General features: G+C 43.0%; 1 protein-coding gene across 6 annotated transcripts in view; it reads left to right on the forward strand.

The window, feature by feature from the left end:
• Positions 1-19,048, forward strand: part of DIP2B (disco interacting protein 2 homolog B) — a 226,977-nt gene that overhangs the window by 202,260 nt on the left and 5,669 nt on the right. For all 6 annotated transcript variants that reach the window (XM_023257044.2, XM_023257045.2, XM_045061779.1 and 3 more), the window contains 12 exons: positions 1,639-1,762; positions 2,966-3,087; positions 4,570-4,681; positions 6,872-6,981; positions 7,470-7,600; positions 9,220-9,388; positions 10,419-10,589; positions 11,610-11,671; positions 12,860-12,917; positions 15,024-15,098; positions 16,577-16,754; positions 18,570-18,693. In XM_023257044.2, the coding sequence (XP_023112812.1) occupies positions 1,639-1,762; positions 2,966-3,087; positions 4,570-4,681; positions 6,872-6,981; positions 7,470-7,600; positions 9,220-9,388; positions 10,419-10,589; positions 11,610-11,671; positions 12,860-12,917; positions 15,024-15,098; positions 16,577-16,754; positions 18,570-18,693 (1,436 nt within the window). The remainder of the gene's footprint in view (positions 1-1,638; positions 1,763-2,965; positions 3,088-4,569; positions 4,682-6,871; positions 6,982-7,469; positions 7,601-9,219; positions 9,389-10,418; positions 10,590-11,609; positions 11,672-12,859; positions 12,918-15,023; positions 15,099-16,576; positions 16,755-18,569; positions 18,694-19,048) is intronic.

Consider the following 19,048-nt stretch of genomic DNA (forward strand, 5'->3'; position numbering starts at 1 on the left):
TTTTAAAAACCAGGAAAATATACACCAAAATGTTAGTAGTGGTTACATCTGACCTATATTGTCTATATTTTCCAGATGGTCTGTATTGAACATGTGCTATTTTATATTAATGAAGTTTTTAAAAAAATTTTTTTTAGTTTATTTATTTTCGAGAGAGAGAGAGCACAAGCAAGGGAAGGGCAGAGAGAAAGAGGGAGACACAGAATCCAAAGCAGGCTCCAGGCTCCGAGCTGTCAGCACAGAGCCCAACGCGAGGCTCAAACTCACAAGCTGTGAGATCATGACCTGAGCCGAAGTCAAACGCCCAACCAACTGAGCCACCCAGGCACCCCTTGTATTACTGAAATATAAAAGTTATTTTTAAAAGAAATAGCTCAGGAAAACTTGTTTTTCTTGTGAGACTTTTTGAGATATAAAGTTACAATAATTAAGATAGGGTAGTATTAGCACAATAGGCAGAGAATAATTTGGTTTTATGTAGTGAAATTGAAGATAGGCGTACCCAGTGACCCCGCAATTCCATTTCTAGGTCTGCACCCTGCCAAAACTCATATTTATGCCTGAGGAGACATGTATGAGAATGATATTATCCAGCAGCAGCAGAATGAATGAATGAATAAATTGTTATATGTTTATACAGCGGAATACCACGCAGCAACAAAAATGAGTGAACTACACCATTCCCTAGGGCATAGATGACTCTTAAGATAATCTTGAGAGAGAAACAAAACACAAAAGTATATACAGCACAATTACATTTATATAAAATCAAATACTTCATGGGTAGTGACACTATAAAGAGAAGGAAATCAGTGATTAAGATGAAAAAGCCAAACGTAGTGGTTGTATATGGAAGGAAAGAAGGACTAGACCAAGGAGATCCCTGGGGGTGCTTTTGCACTGCTGGCAGTGGTCTTTTTCATGCCATTCTGGTTCTCACACAGAGGCTTGCTTTGTAATTTTCCACTAAGCTACACATTCATATTTCACGCGCTTTCATATCCGTGTGTTTTATTTTACACACAAAAGGGGTTCCCAAAGCCCAGCTCAGTGAAACTTGAATTGACACTAAGGAATTGATGAAGACCTGCAGGAGGAATTATTCTCAGGATCAGGAATAGTTGGCCATCTTCTGATCTGCTCCTCTTTATTATTAGCTAGTGGACTCTGATTCACTGTTCCTGTCTTGTTTACATCTTTGCTGTTAGAAAACTCAGAGCAGAATTTGTGTCATGCACAACAAATGCACATGGCCACGTGGCCAGCAGTTACTGTCCTGACCCCGCTCCCACCCTCATTCTGCTTTTATTTCCTTTATTTTCCCTCTACTCTTATTTCCTCCTTTAAATAAAAAAATTCCTATGTATTTTTGAAGCTACCTTAAACAAAAAATGACTATAAATACGTATGTTTGAATTAGGTTAATGCTGATATTCCCTAGATACCTTCAAGCATTGAAAAAGAAAAAATACCACACGTTCTTTCATTCAATACCAAGGGAATTTTCACTGGTATGGATAACTTGCTATAGACAACCGACCAAGGCACAAGCCTTTCCGATACAATGTTGAGTTGGCTGTGCTTGTCGCCGTTTTGTTTCCTGAGTTTTGACCCACTTATACTTTCTTCTGTTTAAAGGGAACTACAGTGTGCACAGCCAGTTGCCTTCAGCTTCACAAGCGAGCAGAGAGGATTGCGTCAGTTCTTGGTGATAAGGGGCATCTCAATGCAGGAGACAACGTGGTGTTGCTCTATCCACCTGGTAGGTGTTGGGTTGATAAACTAGACTCGAGGTCCATTACCAGACTACAAAATAGAAGAATTGAGGAAGTCAGGGCCGCCGTCTGTGCCCATGTAGGCTGTGCACTTCGCAGCTCCGGGAGTCCCAGGCACCTAGGCCAACGTAAGAACCAAGCCTCGCCCCCTGGAGCTGTGCAGTGCCGTGGGTCTGCTGGGCTGTGTCTGCTGCATTTGCTCTTGTATTTCCACTGTCTAGCCTCGTTCCTGGCGCTATGGTAAATATCAAATGAATTAGTGAAGACTTTCTGACTTTTGGAAACCCTCAAAAGAGGTGCTCTGTTTCTAGGAGTGTTCAGGAATGGAACCATTGCACCCAGTTCCTGAATATTGTCTGTGAACTCTTTTGACTTTGCGTTCTTTATATCCCGATTGATGTTCAGTATTCCTCAGTTATTGCTGCTTTCCACGCTCTAATTTAGTGTAATAGTGTTTACAGTGAGAGGTACTCGGAATTATTTGGTAACAGTCTGGTGTAAATATTCAGAACGTTGGGTGAAATATTTGAGTTGTTTTTTTTTTCTTCTTCTGTCACCTACCCCTCTCATACATCTGGCCTTGTCTGGTCTTCTGTCCCCCTCAGTTCATTTTGTTCTGTGATTCTTACTCTGCTATTCTACTTACACTGACGCGAAGCTTTCTTAAAAGGTCATCTAGTGAAAGAATCCCTCCTCTGGTGTTCCTGTGAGATTGTCTTCCATCTACCAGTGAATGACATGGTGGTGGACCAGAGCACTTCCAGAGGAGGCCACTCTGCATGTGCTGGTAGTTCAGTCTTCAAATTGGGTCACGTTTTGCCTCCCTCAGAGTTGCACTCCCTGTAACTACTCACTCAAAGTAACTACTCACTTAGTAGTTACTTCTCCTAAGTAATATCAAATAGAATGACCTCAAAATATCTTCCTCAGGTGTCTTTCAAGAGTTTTCTTTACTTCTGACTACTTTTCTTAATTATTCTTAGCTTCTCGGTATGTTTGAAATTGTTTTATATGCTTCCTTCTCTACATTCAATTCCTCCTTGATTTAAAAGAGTTGTTCTGCTGTTATCACGTGAAGTCACGATCCAAAGAAGCTGTCTGGCACATGATTTAATAAACTGGTTTTGGAAGATCTGCCTTAAATTTAGTTTCTCAGCGATGGTGGGCAGCTAAGTGTCTCTGTCTTGCAGGCATCGAGCTAATAGCTGCGTTCTATGGTTGCCTGTATGCGGGGTGCATACCTGTGACTGTCCGGCCTCCTCACGCTCAGAACCTTACTGCCACGTTGCCCACTGTCCGCATGATTGTTGATGTAAGTACCAAGAGACAGTTAAGGATCGTTGATGTAAGTACCAAGAGACAGTTAAGGATCGTTGCTAATTTTCTAGTGTTGTTAAGTGGAAAGTCAAATCTGTCTCCCGAAAATCCCTTCCTTTTCATTTATCTGACCAAAACGACTAGCATTATTTCAGTGAAAGAATGTGGAAAGTGATCATTGGTGCGGTACAGAATTGTGTTGTTATGAACGTTAAGGAGGAAGCTGTTGTTAGTAATTCTCCATTAAACTTGTTTTTTTTCCTCCCTTCTTAAAAAATGTTCTCATTTTTTCTGCACAAGGTGATTTTATATGCCATAAATTTATATGGATCATTTTTATTTTGGTTAGTTTTATAAATTCACTTGGTATAGTATTAAAAGGTACCCAGATCTTGTCCTGGAGATGACAAGTTTCTAGAGGCTATGAGAATTGAAGGAAGTAACATAAATCTGTATTGCATCATATCGCAATTTGCATTTCAGCAAAGAGACAGAATTCTAATTTGTGTAACATTTGTTTCTCTAAGAACTGCTGCTCTGTCAGCAACTGAAACCTGCAGTATAAAGGCCATGTTCACCATAGATGATTTTATTACAAAATTCACTTCAGCAAAATGCCCTCTTTGCATTCTGCAAAGTAGGCCAGAGCAGCAGGGAGGGCAGTTTCCTTCTGTTGACAGTTTATGGGGAAGTTGGTCGCTTTGCATTTCCGTGTGTAGGTGTGAAGGAGAGCTTCGTTTCTGTGACATCTCCGCGTCCCTCAAATTCAGGATATGTTCTAGGTCGGGTAAATTTCACCATTCACCAGACTGCAGCAAACACGAACTCCTACAGAGATGATCCTCTGACTCCTCTCGTTCCTTGAGCCATACAAAATCCACATTTTTACTTTATCATAGTGTTCATGAAATCAGTAGATGCTGGGGCGCCTGGGTGGCGCAGTCGGTTAAGCGTCCGACTTCAGCCAGGTCATGATCTCGCAGTCCGTGAGTTCGAGCCCCGCGTCGGGCTCTGGGCTGATGGCTCAGAGCCTGGAGCCTGTTTCCAATTCTGTGTCTCCCTCTCTCTCTGCCCCTCCCCCGTTCATGCTCTGTCTCCTTCTGTCCCAAAAATAAATAAAAAACATTGAAAAAAAAAATTAAAAAAAAAAAAAAAAAAAGAAATCAATAGATGTTTGGACCCATGCTGAGATTATAACAATGAAATATTTGAGAATCACTGTTGTACACAATAACTTTTGTTGTGAACAAGTCCATCCTTCTGAGACAATTCAGCGTTACACATTTCCAGGAAGACAAATGTAAGGGAAACACCCATCCATTGTACTATTGTGTGTTCTTTGAAAAACAAATACTGTCCTGTCCAGTATGGTGTGCTTTTTAGTCCAGTGTGAGTTGCTTTTAGCAGCAGCCAGAATCTATGGTGCCACATGGGGGCTAAGCCTCCTGGGTGCTTATTTCTGTCATTTGTTTTCTAGGTCAGCAAAGCAGCCTGCATTCTCACCACGCAGACCTTAATGAGGTTATTGAGGTCCCGAGAGGCAGCAGCAGCTGTGGACGTGAAAACGTGGCCAACCATCATTGACACAGGTGAAAGGGAGATTTCCTCAGAACTGTCAAAGGAGCAAGAACAGTCCCTGAAATTTCCCAGATTCTCATGCCAAAGATGTTTACACAACTCTTAGGTTGCAACACGTTCCACCTGCTAAGACAGAGGCAAAACTTCATGTCCGGTTCACTTGCATTCCCAAAGGACTGGATGCTACAACAACCAGACTCAAAGATGCAGATCACAATATGCTAAGAGCTCTTGAGACAGAAAGCGTCTTGCTCTTACTCGTGACATCCTCAAATGGTGGTTAGGTATTTATGCAGAATATAACTCTGTACACATGTAAGGCCATTTAAAGTCTTGAGACGATCTGATCCTTGCCTTCCAGGTGTGACACAGTTAAAACAGCATTGGACTAGGAGTCAGAAGGCCTGGTTCTAGTTCGAGCCTCAGTACTTATTTTCTGTATAACCTTGTCTGAGATTACCGTTTCCTAAAATGCCACCTACCCTTACCTGACTCACATATTTGTTGAAAATATCCAGTGCAACATAACATGAAAGTGCTTTAAAAACCATGAAGCGCATGAATTTTAGATAGCATTCATGCTAAAAAAGCGGGTGGGGATAAGACATGGCGATATCTGGAGAATGATGGTAGAGCGAAGAGGAGAGTGTGCTCTGGAGTCGAGTGGGTGATATTTAAATCCTGATACTCTGTTACTCTCTGCGTATCCCCACTAACTTGGGCAAAACTGTCAAGTGGGAGTCGTGATAACCATTTCATGGAGTTGTAGATATTAAATGACATAACTTACGTAAAGCACCTTGCACATAATCATAATAGCATCTTTTATTGAGCCCTGGATGTGTCAGTCATCTAACATACATTACCTTGTTTTATCTTTACACCAACCCTATTAGATAGATGTGAGTTTCATTTATTTTACAGATAGGAAAACTGAGGTATAGGGAGGTTAAATAAAGAGCGGAACTAAAACTCAAACCCCGTCTATTTGGCTCCATTCCCAGCCTCTTACCCAGAAGTCTCCTCTCTACCTGTTTTTGGTACGTACCACATGGTATCCATCTCAGGAACACTTATGTGGGTTTAAATGCAGGAATGGCATGTATTTGTGGTTATTGTGTGCCAGGTGCTGACATAGAGTGTTTTGCATTTGTTACTTAAGGACATAAGCACAGTTGTATACAATATATAACACAAATGGCCTGTGCTGATGTTCATGATGCAGAAAGATCTCCTATGGTTATTGGACTCAGTCACATTTTAGGAAGACTTGAGCTGTGGGCTGATACAGACAACAGGAAGGTTTCTTTAGGAACATGAGTGACCCTACCCTATACAAAAGTGGGCTGAAGGTGATAGATAAAGTCTTTGGTTTGACTAGAGATGGGTGTCCAACGATACAGAGATTTAAAAGTCAGAGTCAATTGTTTCTTGATCCAGAAAGCCACAGGAACCATTAAAGAGGTATGGTTGGGGCCAGAGACATCCTTGACATCCTTGGTTTTGACACGCTGTACAAAGCAAATTTGCGAGGAAGGGAGAGGTATATAAATAAATGAGCAAAGGAAGATAATTCCCTAATTCTAAGTTACCCTTAAAAATCTACCATGTTAACTTGGGGGAAAAAAAACGCAACTTTTAGAGCAGTCCATGATTAATGTAGCATGTACTAATCTGTAAATAATGAACTTTAAATTGGAAACAGCATGATTAACAACTAAGGCTTTTAAAGCTTTTTGAGTTGTTTTAGAAGTACTTTATGTGAATTTACTTCCTAAGAGTTGCTATGAGGGTAGGTATCATTCCTATTTTAGAGATAAGGAAACAGACACAAAGAGGTTAAATAACTCCAAGGTCACGTTGGTGGTAAATGGCAGAGCTGGGATTTGAACACCAGTGACCTGCTTTCTTGGTTTGTGTATTCTACCGCCCTGTTACATTACTCCTCACTTGCCTTCTAGTAAATACATTTACCTGATGTAGATTTGCTTGTTTATATTACCTACTGGTGTCCTCAACCTCAACCCGCCTCTAGGAGTGACATACATGAACTGTTCAGTTAAATACGAGAAGCCAAAGCCTTAGCAGATCCCAGAAGCTGTATTTGTCCGTAGCAGAACTGTGGAAAGCCAGTTGAAGAACAATGATACTCACTTTCCAGTGGGTCTGATTGACATCAGTTTTTTTTCTTTTCATTGCAGATGACTTACCCAGGAAAAGGTTACCTCAGCTGTATAAACCACCCACTCCTGAGATGTTGGCATATCTTGATTTTAGTGTGTCCACAACCGGCATGCTTACAGGAGTGAAGGTAAAGTAGTCTGAATATGTACTCACTCACTCTCTGGATGCTGGTAAAATGCCAGGGCTGCAAAAATAGAGATGACCACTGTCACAGGGACTTCAGATGTGGAGGCCAACTGGCCTCCAGAGACCAGAGACCAGTAGGCGGAGGATCAAAGGTCCCTGCTATATTTAAATAAAAGCATTGGCTCTTCCGGAATAAGTTATCCCGAGGAATTTATGTTACGAAGTGTTCTAAACCTGGCCTAGAAGCTAATAGATAATAAGAGTCACAGTTAAAGCCAGTATGAAGCCATAGATTCATATTTCATAGAACTCGGAATTGACTAAGGAACAAGAATATGTTAGACTTAGATAGGCTTTTTGAAACAATAAAAAATGTACATCATTTGGAGGGGTTTGGGGGAAATTAAAATTTTTCAAAACTGTCATTAGAGATTTTTTTCTGCCTGTGGGATGCCAGTTCCATCCTGTTCCATGTTCCCTACTTTCCAGATGTCCCACTCTGCAGTCAATGCTCTTTGTAGAGCCGTCAAGCTCCAGTGTGAGTTGTATTCTTCTCGGCAGATCGCCATCTGCCTTGACCCTTACTGTGGACTTGGCTTTGCACTCTGGTGTCTCTGCAGGTAGGAATGGAAGAGCAAAGAAGGACTGAGTGGGGATGTCTTTGGGGCTATAACCATCTCATCCTTCCTTCTGCTCCCTTAATTTGGTAATGTTTCAATAAAATGCTGATGTTTCCAGAATGTGTACACCTAAATAGGATCTCCAAAGTTCATTTAGTTTTGTTTAGACTCCCTTTCTTTCTTGTCTGTTAGTTTTATGCCTCATACTTTTGTATGTCAGTGATCTTATTACTTGCTCTCTGCTCCATCCTGTAATCCTCATTTTAGAAGCAGAGCCAAGTAGAAGGGTGATACTTGGGTGAAATATGTCATGCTTTGACAGCCAGAACGCACCCCCTAGGTTTGGCAGGAAAGAATATAATGAGATTGGATGACAGCGTGTGGCTGGAAAGTGGCATGCCTGTCCTGGCCAGATTGTGTCTTATGGAATAGCAGATCCCCACTCCTCCCAGGGAACCGTACCTCAGCCCTGCATTTTCATCTCCCCGGTGGACATCTCCGTGAATGCTTCACAGACACCTGCAACTTGGCATTCTTGTGCGTCCTCATCTTTGTTAGGATGGGACCATTCACCTTAGGGGCACCTAGATAATGCCCACTAGGAACGTGGGCATTGTCTTCAACTGTATGTCTCACATCCAATTAAGTGTCCTGTCCTTTGTGGCTCAGTTGTTCTTAAACCTATTTGTACATAAGAATCACATAGAGGTCTTTAAAAAGGCAAGTTAATGGGCCTTCTCCAGACTTACTAACTTAGATCTCCAGAGGTAGCAACCACAATTTCCTGTATTTTATAAATACAGGATTCTTGGGCTCCTCGGGATTCGGATCTATACACAGGTTTAAGAAGTTGGGGATTCATGGCAGTAGATTATACATATAATATGTGACTCTGTCATTCCTTTCTTTTTATCCTGGCTGCACTGTCGGGATTCAAGCCCTCATCATCTCTCACTTGTTGTAACTGTCTCTGTCATCAGAGTCCGTGTCTCCAGTCTCTCTCCATGGTGCTAATTTTGCCCCAGCTTAAAGCTGCAGCGACTGCCTGCTGGGTAAAGTCTCAACTCCTTCATACAATAATTATACTTTTTTACAGTTTGGCCCCAACCCTTCTGGCCAGACTTCGCGCCACTCCCTCATGCATCCTATGCTATAGGATTTCATACCAGGATGCTATTTCTGATGACTTTAAACACACCATATACATACATCTGTGCTTCTTTTCCTTTGCATATGCTGTTCCTCTGCCTGGAATGCTCTCACCATCACCCCCATTTCCTCCAGCCACTGTCAGATTCTTGGTCATTCTTTAGGCCCCAGCTCAAGTGATGCCTACTCAGCGAAACATCCCCTGCCCCAGCTTTCCTGATTTGAATGACTTGCTCTTTGTTTTATGATCTTCACATCTCAGTTACTGTCCATGCCACAGTCTGCTTTATTTTAGTTATTGTGTCTTGTGAGGTGGACAGGAACAAGGTTGACTTTTCAACCTTTATGTCTAATATGACCCTACACTGCCCTTCCTGCTCAGTAAATATTTGTTGAGTGGATGGTGTTATAAAACATCAAGATATCTAGGATGAATTGATAATGTCAGCTGCTGCCTTTTTTCATTGCAGTGTCTATTCAGGTCACCAGTCCATCTTAATTCCTCCTATGGAGTTAGAAAACAACCTTTTCCTCTGGCTCTCCACTGTCAACCAGTACAAAATAAGGGACACTTTCTGCTCCTATTCAGTAATGGAGCTCTGCACCAAAGGGCTTGGAAACCAAGTGGAGGTGCTAAAGGTAAGAAGCAACTCCAAGTAGCCAGTCCAGGGAGGTTTTATAGAAATGGGCCAGTCATGATGATACCTAAGTAGGGGTTAACAGGCGTATCTGCCTGTTCTTTGCTAGCCAGTCAATATTTTGTAAACCTCGGGAAGTTTATTTCTTCCCTTTTCTAATGTAATGCACTCTTTCAAAGTTGAATCTTACTCTTCCTTTATGGAGAAGAAGGTGAAACGAGTCGGGAAGCTGAATGAAAATGACTCCATGTAAAGGTGAAAGACAACAGGGACCTCCAATAGGACTTTTTCCAAAAGAATTTGCAACCTCAGAATATTAGAGATTGGAGACTGCCCCAAAGATAAGGGTCAACTCGTTTATGTTTGTATCCAGGGATGATACATCTGACCGGCATAGGAGAGAGTTCAAAAACACTGACTTTTATTTAATAAAGAATTATGACCCTAAGAAGGAAAAAAAAAGAGATAAGATTTGGGGCGCCTGGGTGGCTCAGGCGGTTAAGCATCCGACTTCGGCTCAAGTCATGGTTTCATGGTTCATGAGTTCGAGCCCTGCATCGGGCTCTATGCTGACAGCCTGGAGCCTGCTTCGGATTCTATGTCTCCTCTCTCTCTGTCCCTCCCCCATTCACACTCTGTCTCTCAAAAATAAACATTAAAAAAGAGAGAGAGAGGTAAGATTTGATCTCCAGTGTGCTAGATTTCTTTTTCTCTCAGTACCACCTCTCCATTTTGAAATAGACATCTAAAGCACAGAAATGGGGAGGTATAAAAATGAATTGCTGAAGAACCTAAGATTCTTAGATAAAAGCAGAAAGAATTAGAGAATGAACAGATTTACCAGTGGGTAGTGATTTTAGTGGAATGCCTTGGCGTTTCTAAAAATTTTTGTCTTTTCTCTGGGTGTCTTGAGGTGAGAAGACACAGTTCCTTGAGTTTTCCTGACCAAAGAGATAGAGCAATGGCCCTACCTATTCAGTTCTTTTCCTGATCCTACTAACTTGAGCTCCTGTGCCATTGGCGTCTTACAGACCAGAGGAATCAACCTCTCCTGCATCCGAACGTGTGTGGTTGTGGCCGAGGAGCGGCCCCGCATTGCCCTCCAGCAGTCCTTCTCCAAGCTCTTCAAAGACATTGGTCTGTCCCCTCGGGCTGTCAGCACCACTTTCGGATCAAGAGTCAATGTAGCGATATGTTTACAGGTGACTTTCATGAAATCTTCCTTGATAACAAATGGAGGAGAAGTGTGTGGTGCCCCACAGCAGAGGCTTCAAAGCCAGACAGCCTGGCATGAGCCCAGTTACACTTACTTGCTCTGGGACTGCAAGTTTATCATTTGGATTTCACTCTGCCTCATTTGCTCACCTGTAGGATGAAGATGATAGTATTGTTCTTCACAGGGATCATTCTGTAGAATCAATGAGTTACTAGGTGCACACTCTTGGAGCCATGCCCAGCAATTGAGCACCAATATAAACGTTTACTCTAGTAGTTTAATGGTACATGATGATGAATCAAGAAGATTTTTGAGTCTTATTTGAGTTTTATTAATATCTTACCTTCTGTTTTTCTGTCTCCTCCTTTTTTTTTTTTTTTTTAAACAAAGGAAGCACAAATAAACCTGTATTCTTTTCTCCAGCCAGATGGCAACTTTGCCATGTTACTCTTGGTGGGTAAATAACAGAAAAGAACTAAGTCTGATTTTATGTAGCTTGGAGGCTAATGTGGTAAATATAGGCATGGACAAGAGTGAGAGTAAAGGAAGATGGCATACTGGGGTGGGTGCTTTCAGGGCTTCTGTGACCACAGGCAAGTGACTTTCAAGTAGCCTGATCATGATGGAGCCCCATCGCTGTCCACTTGGGCCAGTGTTGGTTTTGAGAATCCCATGGATGCTGGCCTGTGTCATCTTTGCCTGGAGTCCAGGGATGAGGATCCTCCTCAGCCTGCTAACGTTTCAAGGCTGTTCTAGCCCTTGTGACCGGGCCCCTGGCCTACTCTCTCAGGGGAGGGAGGGAGAGAAACACGAGGCCATGAGCCTCTTTCAGGTTTTGACTGCAAACCTACCTCATCTGGTTGAAGAGAGGGTGAGCTTTCAAAATAGAGTTTGGATTTTTCATGTAAATGGCTAAATTATCCATTTCTTGATTTGAGAATGTGAAATATGGAAATCAATTCATTTAAATTTCAAGTGAACAATACATTGGTTTATTTTTCTTTAGGGAACCTCAGGGCCTGATCCAACTACTGTATATGTAGATCTGAAATCATTGAGACATGACAGGTACAGTATATTTATTATGTTCACTCCCTATTTGAGCGCTTTTTTTTTTTTTAAGTTCATTTACTTATCTATTTTGAGAGAGACAGAGACAGCTCAAGTGGGAGAGGGGGAAAGAGAGGAGGGGAGCAAGAGAGAGAGCGAGAGCGAGAGCGAGAGAGAGAGAGAGAGAGAGAGAGAATCCCAAGCGGGCTCCACACTGTCAGCGCAGAACCCGATGCAGGGCTCAAACTCACTGTGAGATCATGACCTGAGCTGAAACCAAGAGTCAGACACCCAACTGACTGAGCCACCCAGGCGCCCCTCTATTGGAGCTTCTAGGCATAAAAAATTCTGAGCCTCAAGAAAGCCAGCACTTTTCCCTCATTCCTTTTGTTTGTATCTTCCAGGGAGGGTTGGGAAGAGGGAAGGAATTAGTTTTTATTAATACCTGATTAAGATTTATATTTGTAGGGAGAAAGTTTTATCACGGTTGCTGCACTGTTCGTTAATATTTAAATGTAACACTTCGTTCCTGTCTGTGTAAAAATGTTTTGTAATATTTGGTATGAACCAAAATGGATAGACTCTTTCCTCTGGGAGTTTAAAAATAAAAGGTGGAACAGACAAGATAAATGAGGCAGAGTAGAGTTTTTGAAACAACACTTTATCCAAACCCCGGGAATAAAAGCCTTCTTCCTCATCAGCTTATAGGCTTTTAGCTCTATCCCACGGAGTCCTAAAGGGCTCTGGGACATTTTTCCCATGTCCCACTGACTTTGGCTGTGTTCACTGATGTCCCCGTGACCCTGACCCAGCCTGCACAGGTAGATCATCTCTCTAGTGCAGTGTTCCTCAGCCTGGGGAGGTTTTGCCCTCCAGAGGACATTTGACAATGTAGACGGTTTGGGTTGTCACAACAAGGGAGTTGCTACTGACATCTAGTGGGTAGAGGCCTGGGATGTTGCTAACCATCCTGTAATGCACAAGATAGATAGCCCCTCACAAAAAATTATAGTCGAACATTCTCTGACCCAAAATGTTAATACTGAGTTTGAGAAACTGTTCTAGCATAAGGAGAGACAAAATAGAGGTCTCAGGAGGGCAGTATATAGAATATATAGCTGTAGTAGACGTGGGGCAGCCATTTTTTTAAAGATAGATATATATATGCACACACATATCTATAAATTAAATATTGTTCTTCTACAGGGTTCGTCTTGTGGAAAGGGGTGCCCCTCAGAGTTTACTCCTCTCAGAGTCTGGAAAGGTAATTTGTTCTGTTAACCACTGGAAGGTGGTCTCCTGGGGAAGTGGTTCATTTTAAAGAACACTGAAGCTATATAATAGATTAGTACCCGGGGAAAAACTTAATTGAAATCTGGAGATGATTCAATAATTTTAACTCCACTAAGACTTTGAAATTCGTATGGGTACATAGATACGAAGAATTCTAGGTTCGAACTTTCTTAATTTCCACAGATTTTTTTGTTTCTTAATTTAATTTTTTTTTTCAACATTTATTTATTTTTGGGACAGAGACAGAGCATGAACGGGGGAGGGGCAGAGAGAGTGTTTCTTAATTTACATCCAAGTTAGTTAGCATACAGTGCAACAATGATTTCAGGGGTAGGTTCCTTAATGCCCCTTACCCATTTAGCCCATCCCCCCTCCCACAACCCCTCCAGCAACCCTCTGTTTGTTCTCCATATTTAAGAGTCTCCTATGTTTTGTCCCCCTCCCTGTTTTTATATTATTTTTGCTTCCCTTCCCTTGTGTTCATCCACGGATTTTTTTTAATCCAACTGACGTGTTATTCTTACTTGACAAATTAGTAAAATTCACTGTTCGTTATATTCAAGGTGGAGAGATGAACAAGAGGCAACTCTATTTTTGTCAATGTTACGAGGAGAAAAATAGGGGGGAGTAGTGAGGTGTGGTTGAAGATCAGGGAAGACATACATGTATTTAAAATTGAGAGAGAAATCAAAATGACAAAGAGATTACAGATATATAGAGTGAGTGTCTATGGGGATAAGATTTCTTAGATTAGAATGATGCTTTAAAATATTCAAGGAGGGACACAGTTATTGTCTTAGTCCATTTGGGCCACTGTCACAGAATACCATAGACTGGGTGGCATATAAATAACAGAAACTTCTCACAGTTCTGGGGACTGGGAAGTCCAGGATCAAGGCACCATCAAATTCTGGTGAGGGACTTTTGGTTGATAGGTGGCCGTCTTGTTGCTGTATTATCACACATGATGGAAGGCTACAGCTCCTAATACCATCACATTGAGGATCTGGGTAGATTACATGCAACCCAACATAGGAATTTTGAAGGGACACAACATTAAGTCTGGAGCAGTTCTGAACAATTTACTAAGGGTGATCAGACATCAGCCTAAGCTATCAAGTTTCTCACCCTTTTGAAGACATAGCGATGATGCCTCAGAATTCCTTCTAGTAATTCTGAAAGGCAGGGGGGGAAATTATAAAGAAAGAAAGGAATCCTGCATAACCTATCAAGCAGCGGATCAAGCCCACGAGGTGCTCACTCCAGTTTCTCTCTTCCATTTAACCTCTTGGTTGGGTTGATCTTACCATCTTGTCAGATCTCCATCTGCCTCAGCTAGTGGTTGGGAGCCTCAGAAGCTTTTGCACAGTGCCTGGCCCAGACCCACGCAAACCATCTGTTCTCTTCCTTCCTTGAGGTCTTAGGTGTATGAGCCCAGATAATCACTGTAGCACTTCTCAACTAACCTCATACTCTAGAAACCCACGATGAAAAAGGAGGTTTAAGGGACAGAATATGGGTAACCAGAGAAGCTGTGAGCCATTCTCACAGCCAACACCTGTTCTTCCTGTCTCTCCTGAGGGAGATCCCAAGCATGTGATGTCTCTCTCATGATCCCAGGGTCAGGATCCATTCTCCTGCTACGCTGCCACAGTCCTCTCTTATTCTTCAAGTTCCTCTAACTGGCTTTCACTGTAGATCAGAGCCAAGCCTCTTGGACAGTCCCTCCCTGCTGCCCTTTCTGCTTTAAGGGGTTTTACTGCAGTCACACCAGTGAACAGAATAGATCATAAGAAGGAGCAGTCACATGAGTACAGATCCTTAGTCTTATGGTTCTGGCCGCAATTTCTCAACCCTCTGAAGAGAAGGTAGACTGGTTGGTTCCCTGGTTTATTTTTGAGGATGAATCTTATTGTATCTCTAGTCTCCGCTGAGGACAGTCCAGGGAGCATCACATCAATTAGCCCCTGTCTTTGTGCACTCCCTCACCTCACTAGAAGAGGGCTGGGGGGGTGACTGCATTTCCTAGGGATCACTAGATTTGATTTAGTCTTTGTGTTTTCCCTTTGATTCTCAGATTTTACCTGGAGTGAAAGTGGTTATTGTTAATCCTGAGACCAAAGGGCCTGTAGGAGACTCTCACCTTGGAGAGGTATGTGTCATTTTTATCTTTACTCTGAAAAGTCGGCAGTAAAGACTTTAGGGTTCATATTCGAGAAGTCAGTGAAACTGTGGATTTAGCTTTTCCTCCACTGTGAATTTTCGTCTTTTAAAGAGTTTCCATCTTTCTCTGTAAGGCTCGAGACTAAAAAGAGGGAGGTTGAGACCAGGATGCAGAGAAGATTTAGGCACCCAGATTAGAACTACTCCCAGATTTCTCCACTGACATTCCCTTAGCTGAAAAGGAAAATGGCAAATCCTATTTACCAAATAGAACAAATCCTATCTGTTCTCACCTATTAAAGTAGTAGAACTGAAAGGAGCCACAAATACTAAATTTTTTTAATTCATGGAAATTTTTTTAAGTTTATTTATTTTGAGAGAGAGTGAGGGAGCATGAGCGGAGGAGGGGCAGAGAGAGGGAGGGAGGGAGAGAATCCCCAGCAGACTCTATGCTATTTGTGCAGAGCTCCATCTCACAAACCGTGAGATCATAACCTGAGCCAAAACCAAAGTCAGATGCTTCACCAACTGAGCCACCTAGGTGCCCCTAAAATTCATTAAAATTTTATATTCTATTCTAAAATGTATCTTTGTATTAGTATAAAGACTCTTTTTTGTAAAGATTTTGTAAAAGACTTAATTTCTCTTCCCTCAAATATCTGAGGGGCACTGATGTTGCATCCCGTAGTTTACTGGGAGGAGTGTCGGAGGTGCAGGAGCCAGATGGCCTGGGCTTGCCGGTTACCAGCTTCTAACTACTGAGCAAGCTACTTAATCTCTCTGAGCCTCCTTTCTCTCATCCATAAATAATAATTGCACCTATCTCACTTACCTAATGAAATCGTATGACGGTTAAATACATGAATACCTAGATCTGTTATGCACATGGAACAGTGCCTGTCACATAACGGGTTCTCAGGAAATACTAGTGTTATCATTTTTAGCTCTTGCTATATTTACATTGTAAATTCAAATACCCTGTAGTGTTTTCCTGAGGGTGTTATACCTGAGTCTCAGAAGCGCAGAAACGATCCCCACTGCGTTTGTGGAGCTCTGAACGTGGTTGAGAAACGAGCCAGCCAGGGAGGCAGTGTAGCATCGTGGTTAAGAGCACGGCCTGTACAGCTGTAGCTGCAGCCTGTGTACAGGCTTGGGTGGGCGTCTCGTAGTTTCTGCATCCTCTGCGAGTTCCTTAACTCATTTTTTCATCTGTAAAATAGGAATAATAATAGTATGTAACTGTATTGTCACGTGTGTCATGATTGATGGGGATGAGGCATATAAAGTACTTACCTCTCTGTTTAGCACAGTGGAAACACTTGGTAAGTGTCAGCTGCCTTTCTTGTTGTGTTGTTATTGTTGTTAACATAAAAGTGAGAATTGAAAAAAAAAAAACTGTCTCAAGAGAATTGAATTGATACAGTTCTGTGTTCCTGGTGAAATGTGACCTATGCCTTTTTCTTGTAGATTTGGGTGAACAGTCCCCACACAGCCAGTGGCTATTACACCATCTATGATAGTGAGACTCTTCAAGCCGATCATTTCAACACTCGCCTCAGTTTTGGGGATGCTGCGCAGACACTCTGGGCTCGGACAGGATACCTTGGTTTTGTCCGCCGGACCGAGCTCACAGCAGCCACTGGAGGTAGCTTCCTCAGCAACACTTCGCCCTTCAGCCTGCTTTGTGTTTCAGCCAGTGTCTCCGGCTGGCCTTCCTCAGCCTGCCTTTCCGTTGTGGAGTGTGTGTGTTTCATTATTCCCTTCTGCCATTCTTAAACCCATACATGAATTTATATTCATGTGAAGAGTCCCTGGGATGCAGGCACCAGGGTACCACGTCAGCATCTCTGAACTACGGGGTAGCATGGCCGACGGCCGTGGAGATATGCCTAATGACGACACAGTGCCCCTGGCAGACCGTGCACCCTCGGCCCCTATGGAGCCGATCCTACCCCTGCACAAGCTCCTAGGACAGGTGTTTCATCTTGTAGCTCTTCTACTCCCACATCCCATTTTGGGAGCAGACGAATCGAGCCTGATCCCTGATGTGGAGGAGCCGTCTTGCTGAAGCGCTCTGTCCCTTCGGCACCTCACGTTAGATACCAGACTGCTTGGCAAGGCTCTGGTGTAGGCAGCCCCCCATTACCCTCTCCTTAGTTGATTGTCTTGGCGTCCCTGCTGCCTGCCTTCAGCTCTTCTTCCTGATGCCATTAATGGCCATGTTGAAATGCCCAGCGCTAACTGTGTCGTGCATTTCAAGAACTGATACAAATAACTCACTGGACTTTACAGGCCTGAATTAGAGCCAAGTCCTTTCTCCTAAGCTCCTTGTGCCTGGTCCATAGAGACCAGCAGCCACAGTTTCTTCCGAGTTTCGTGGACAAGAGGAAGTTATCCCTCCCCAGGTCCCTTGGCTTTGAAGCCTACCTCTGTCTGCCATTTGCTTTGTGACCTTGAGCAGTCAAAGTCTTTATGAGCTCTTCTCATATGATGGGAACCCTGCTGGACCTCCTCATCCTTCTCTCCCCAACAGCTTCTAGCACTTGGTTTTGCTCAATTTTTCAGAAATGTTACCTTTTCCTGAAAATATTATATTCAATAGACTTAGCAAAATCATCTCTTGCTTCAAAATGCAATTTCTATATAGACATAAACCATGTAGCCTTACGTATATACAGTGTGTGCGTAAAATTTTTTAAAAAAAGGATTTCTTCCAAGTTCCAGCTGGATTACAAGCCTATTAATAACCAGGACTAGTCTCTCCATATTCTGTGATCCTGCTCCTTCTACCTGGACTCCTTGACGGTGTCTGGGGATCACAACACGTGCTCATTTCTTCACCCTCTCAAATCTTCTCCACCCCCCACCCCACCGCTCTCCCAGCTGTCACTGGCTAATTCCTATTTATCCGTAAAAGCTCAGCCTGGTTTCGGCTTTTCTTTCTCGGAAGCCTCGAGCTGAGCTCCGGCGGGGGTGTCCTCTGCTCACCTCAAACCTTATGCCCGCACCGGGCCCACCACATCACAATGGAGTACTTGTTGTGTGTCTGTTTTCCCACTAGACAGTAAGTGTCTTCAGGGCAGGAATTGTGTTTTGTCATCTTTGCTTCCCAGCACTGGGCACAATTCCTGGGACGTAGTAGTGGTAACAGCAGCAGCAGCAGCAGTAATAGTAATAATGGCTAATTTTTTTTTTAGCACTTACAATGTACCAGCCATCATGGTAACTCCCTTACATGGACTATCTCATTTAATACTCGCAGCAGCCATTTAGAGTTCTCCCTGTCTCACAGAGGGGGAAACAGGACCAGAGACTCCAGTAATTTGCTCAAAGTTAACCCAGCTGGTGAGCGGTGGAGTCAGGGGACACGGCAGGCCATCTGACCTTGTGCCCTGAACTCCACCATTGCATCGTACTCCTTATGTCTGATGAACCAAATTTCTCTTTTTCTTTCTGTCAGAGCGTCATGATGCATTATATGTGGTGGGAGCTCTGGACGAAACGCTGGAGCTGAGAGGATTACGATACCACCCGATCGATATTGAGACCTCAGTGTCCCGGATCCACAGGAGCATTGCCGAATGGTAAATTCCCCTGCACGGAATAGGTTCCCCACCTCAGTGGTAGCGTCCATTAAATTGATCTAAGTAGTCAGCCTTTTGTACCCAATAGCACCTACAGACGTAGAACTCCTAGGGGAGTAAGAAAGTAAATGGACCGATTCTTTCCTGTCTTGGTGTGCCATCTGCTGTGGCAGAGGAGGCCGTGGAGACACTGAGACGGGCTCCATAGAACCATCGTGGGGTTGAGTCCTTTCTACGGATAGACTCTTACCTTTGGAAGCGATCGAACTGGTCATCTGCCTCTAGAAAGTGGGTGTGATAAGGTGGAAAGAACCATGAGTGGAAGTTCAAAAGACCCAGCTTGAAGGCCCAGCTC

This window comes from Felis catus, chromosome B4, assembly GCF_018350175.1.
Source record: "Felis catus isolate Fca126 chromosome B4, F.catus_Fca126_mat1.0, whole genome shotgun sequence".
Taxonomy (NCBI): Eukaryota; Metazoa; Chordata; class Mammalia; order Carnivora; family Felidae; genus Felis; species Felis catus.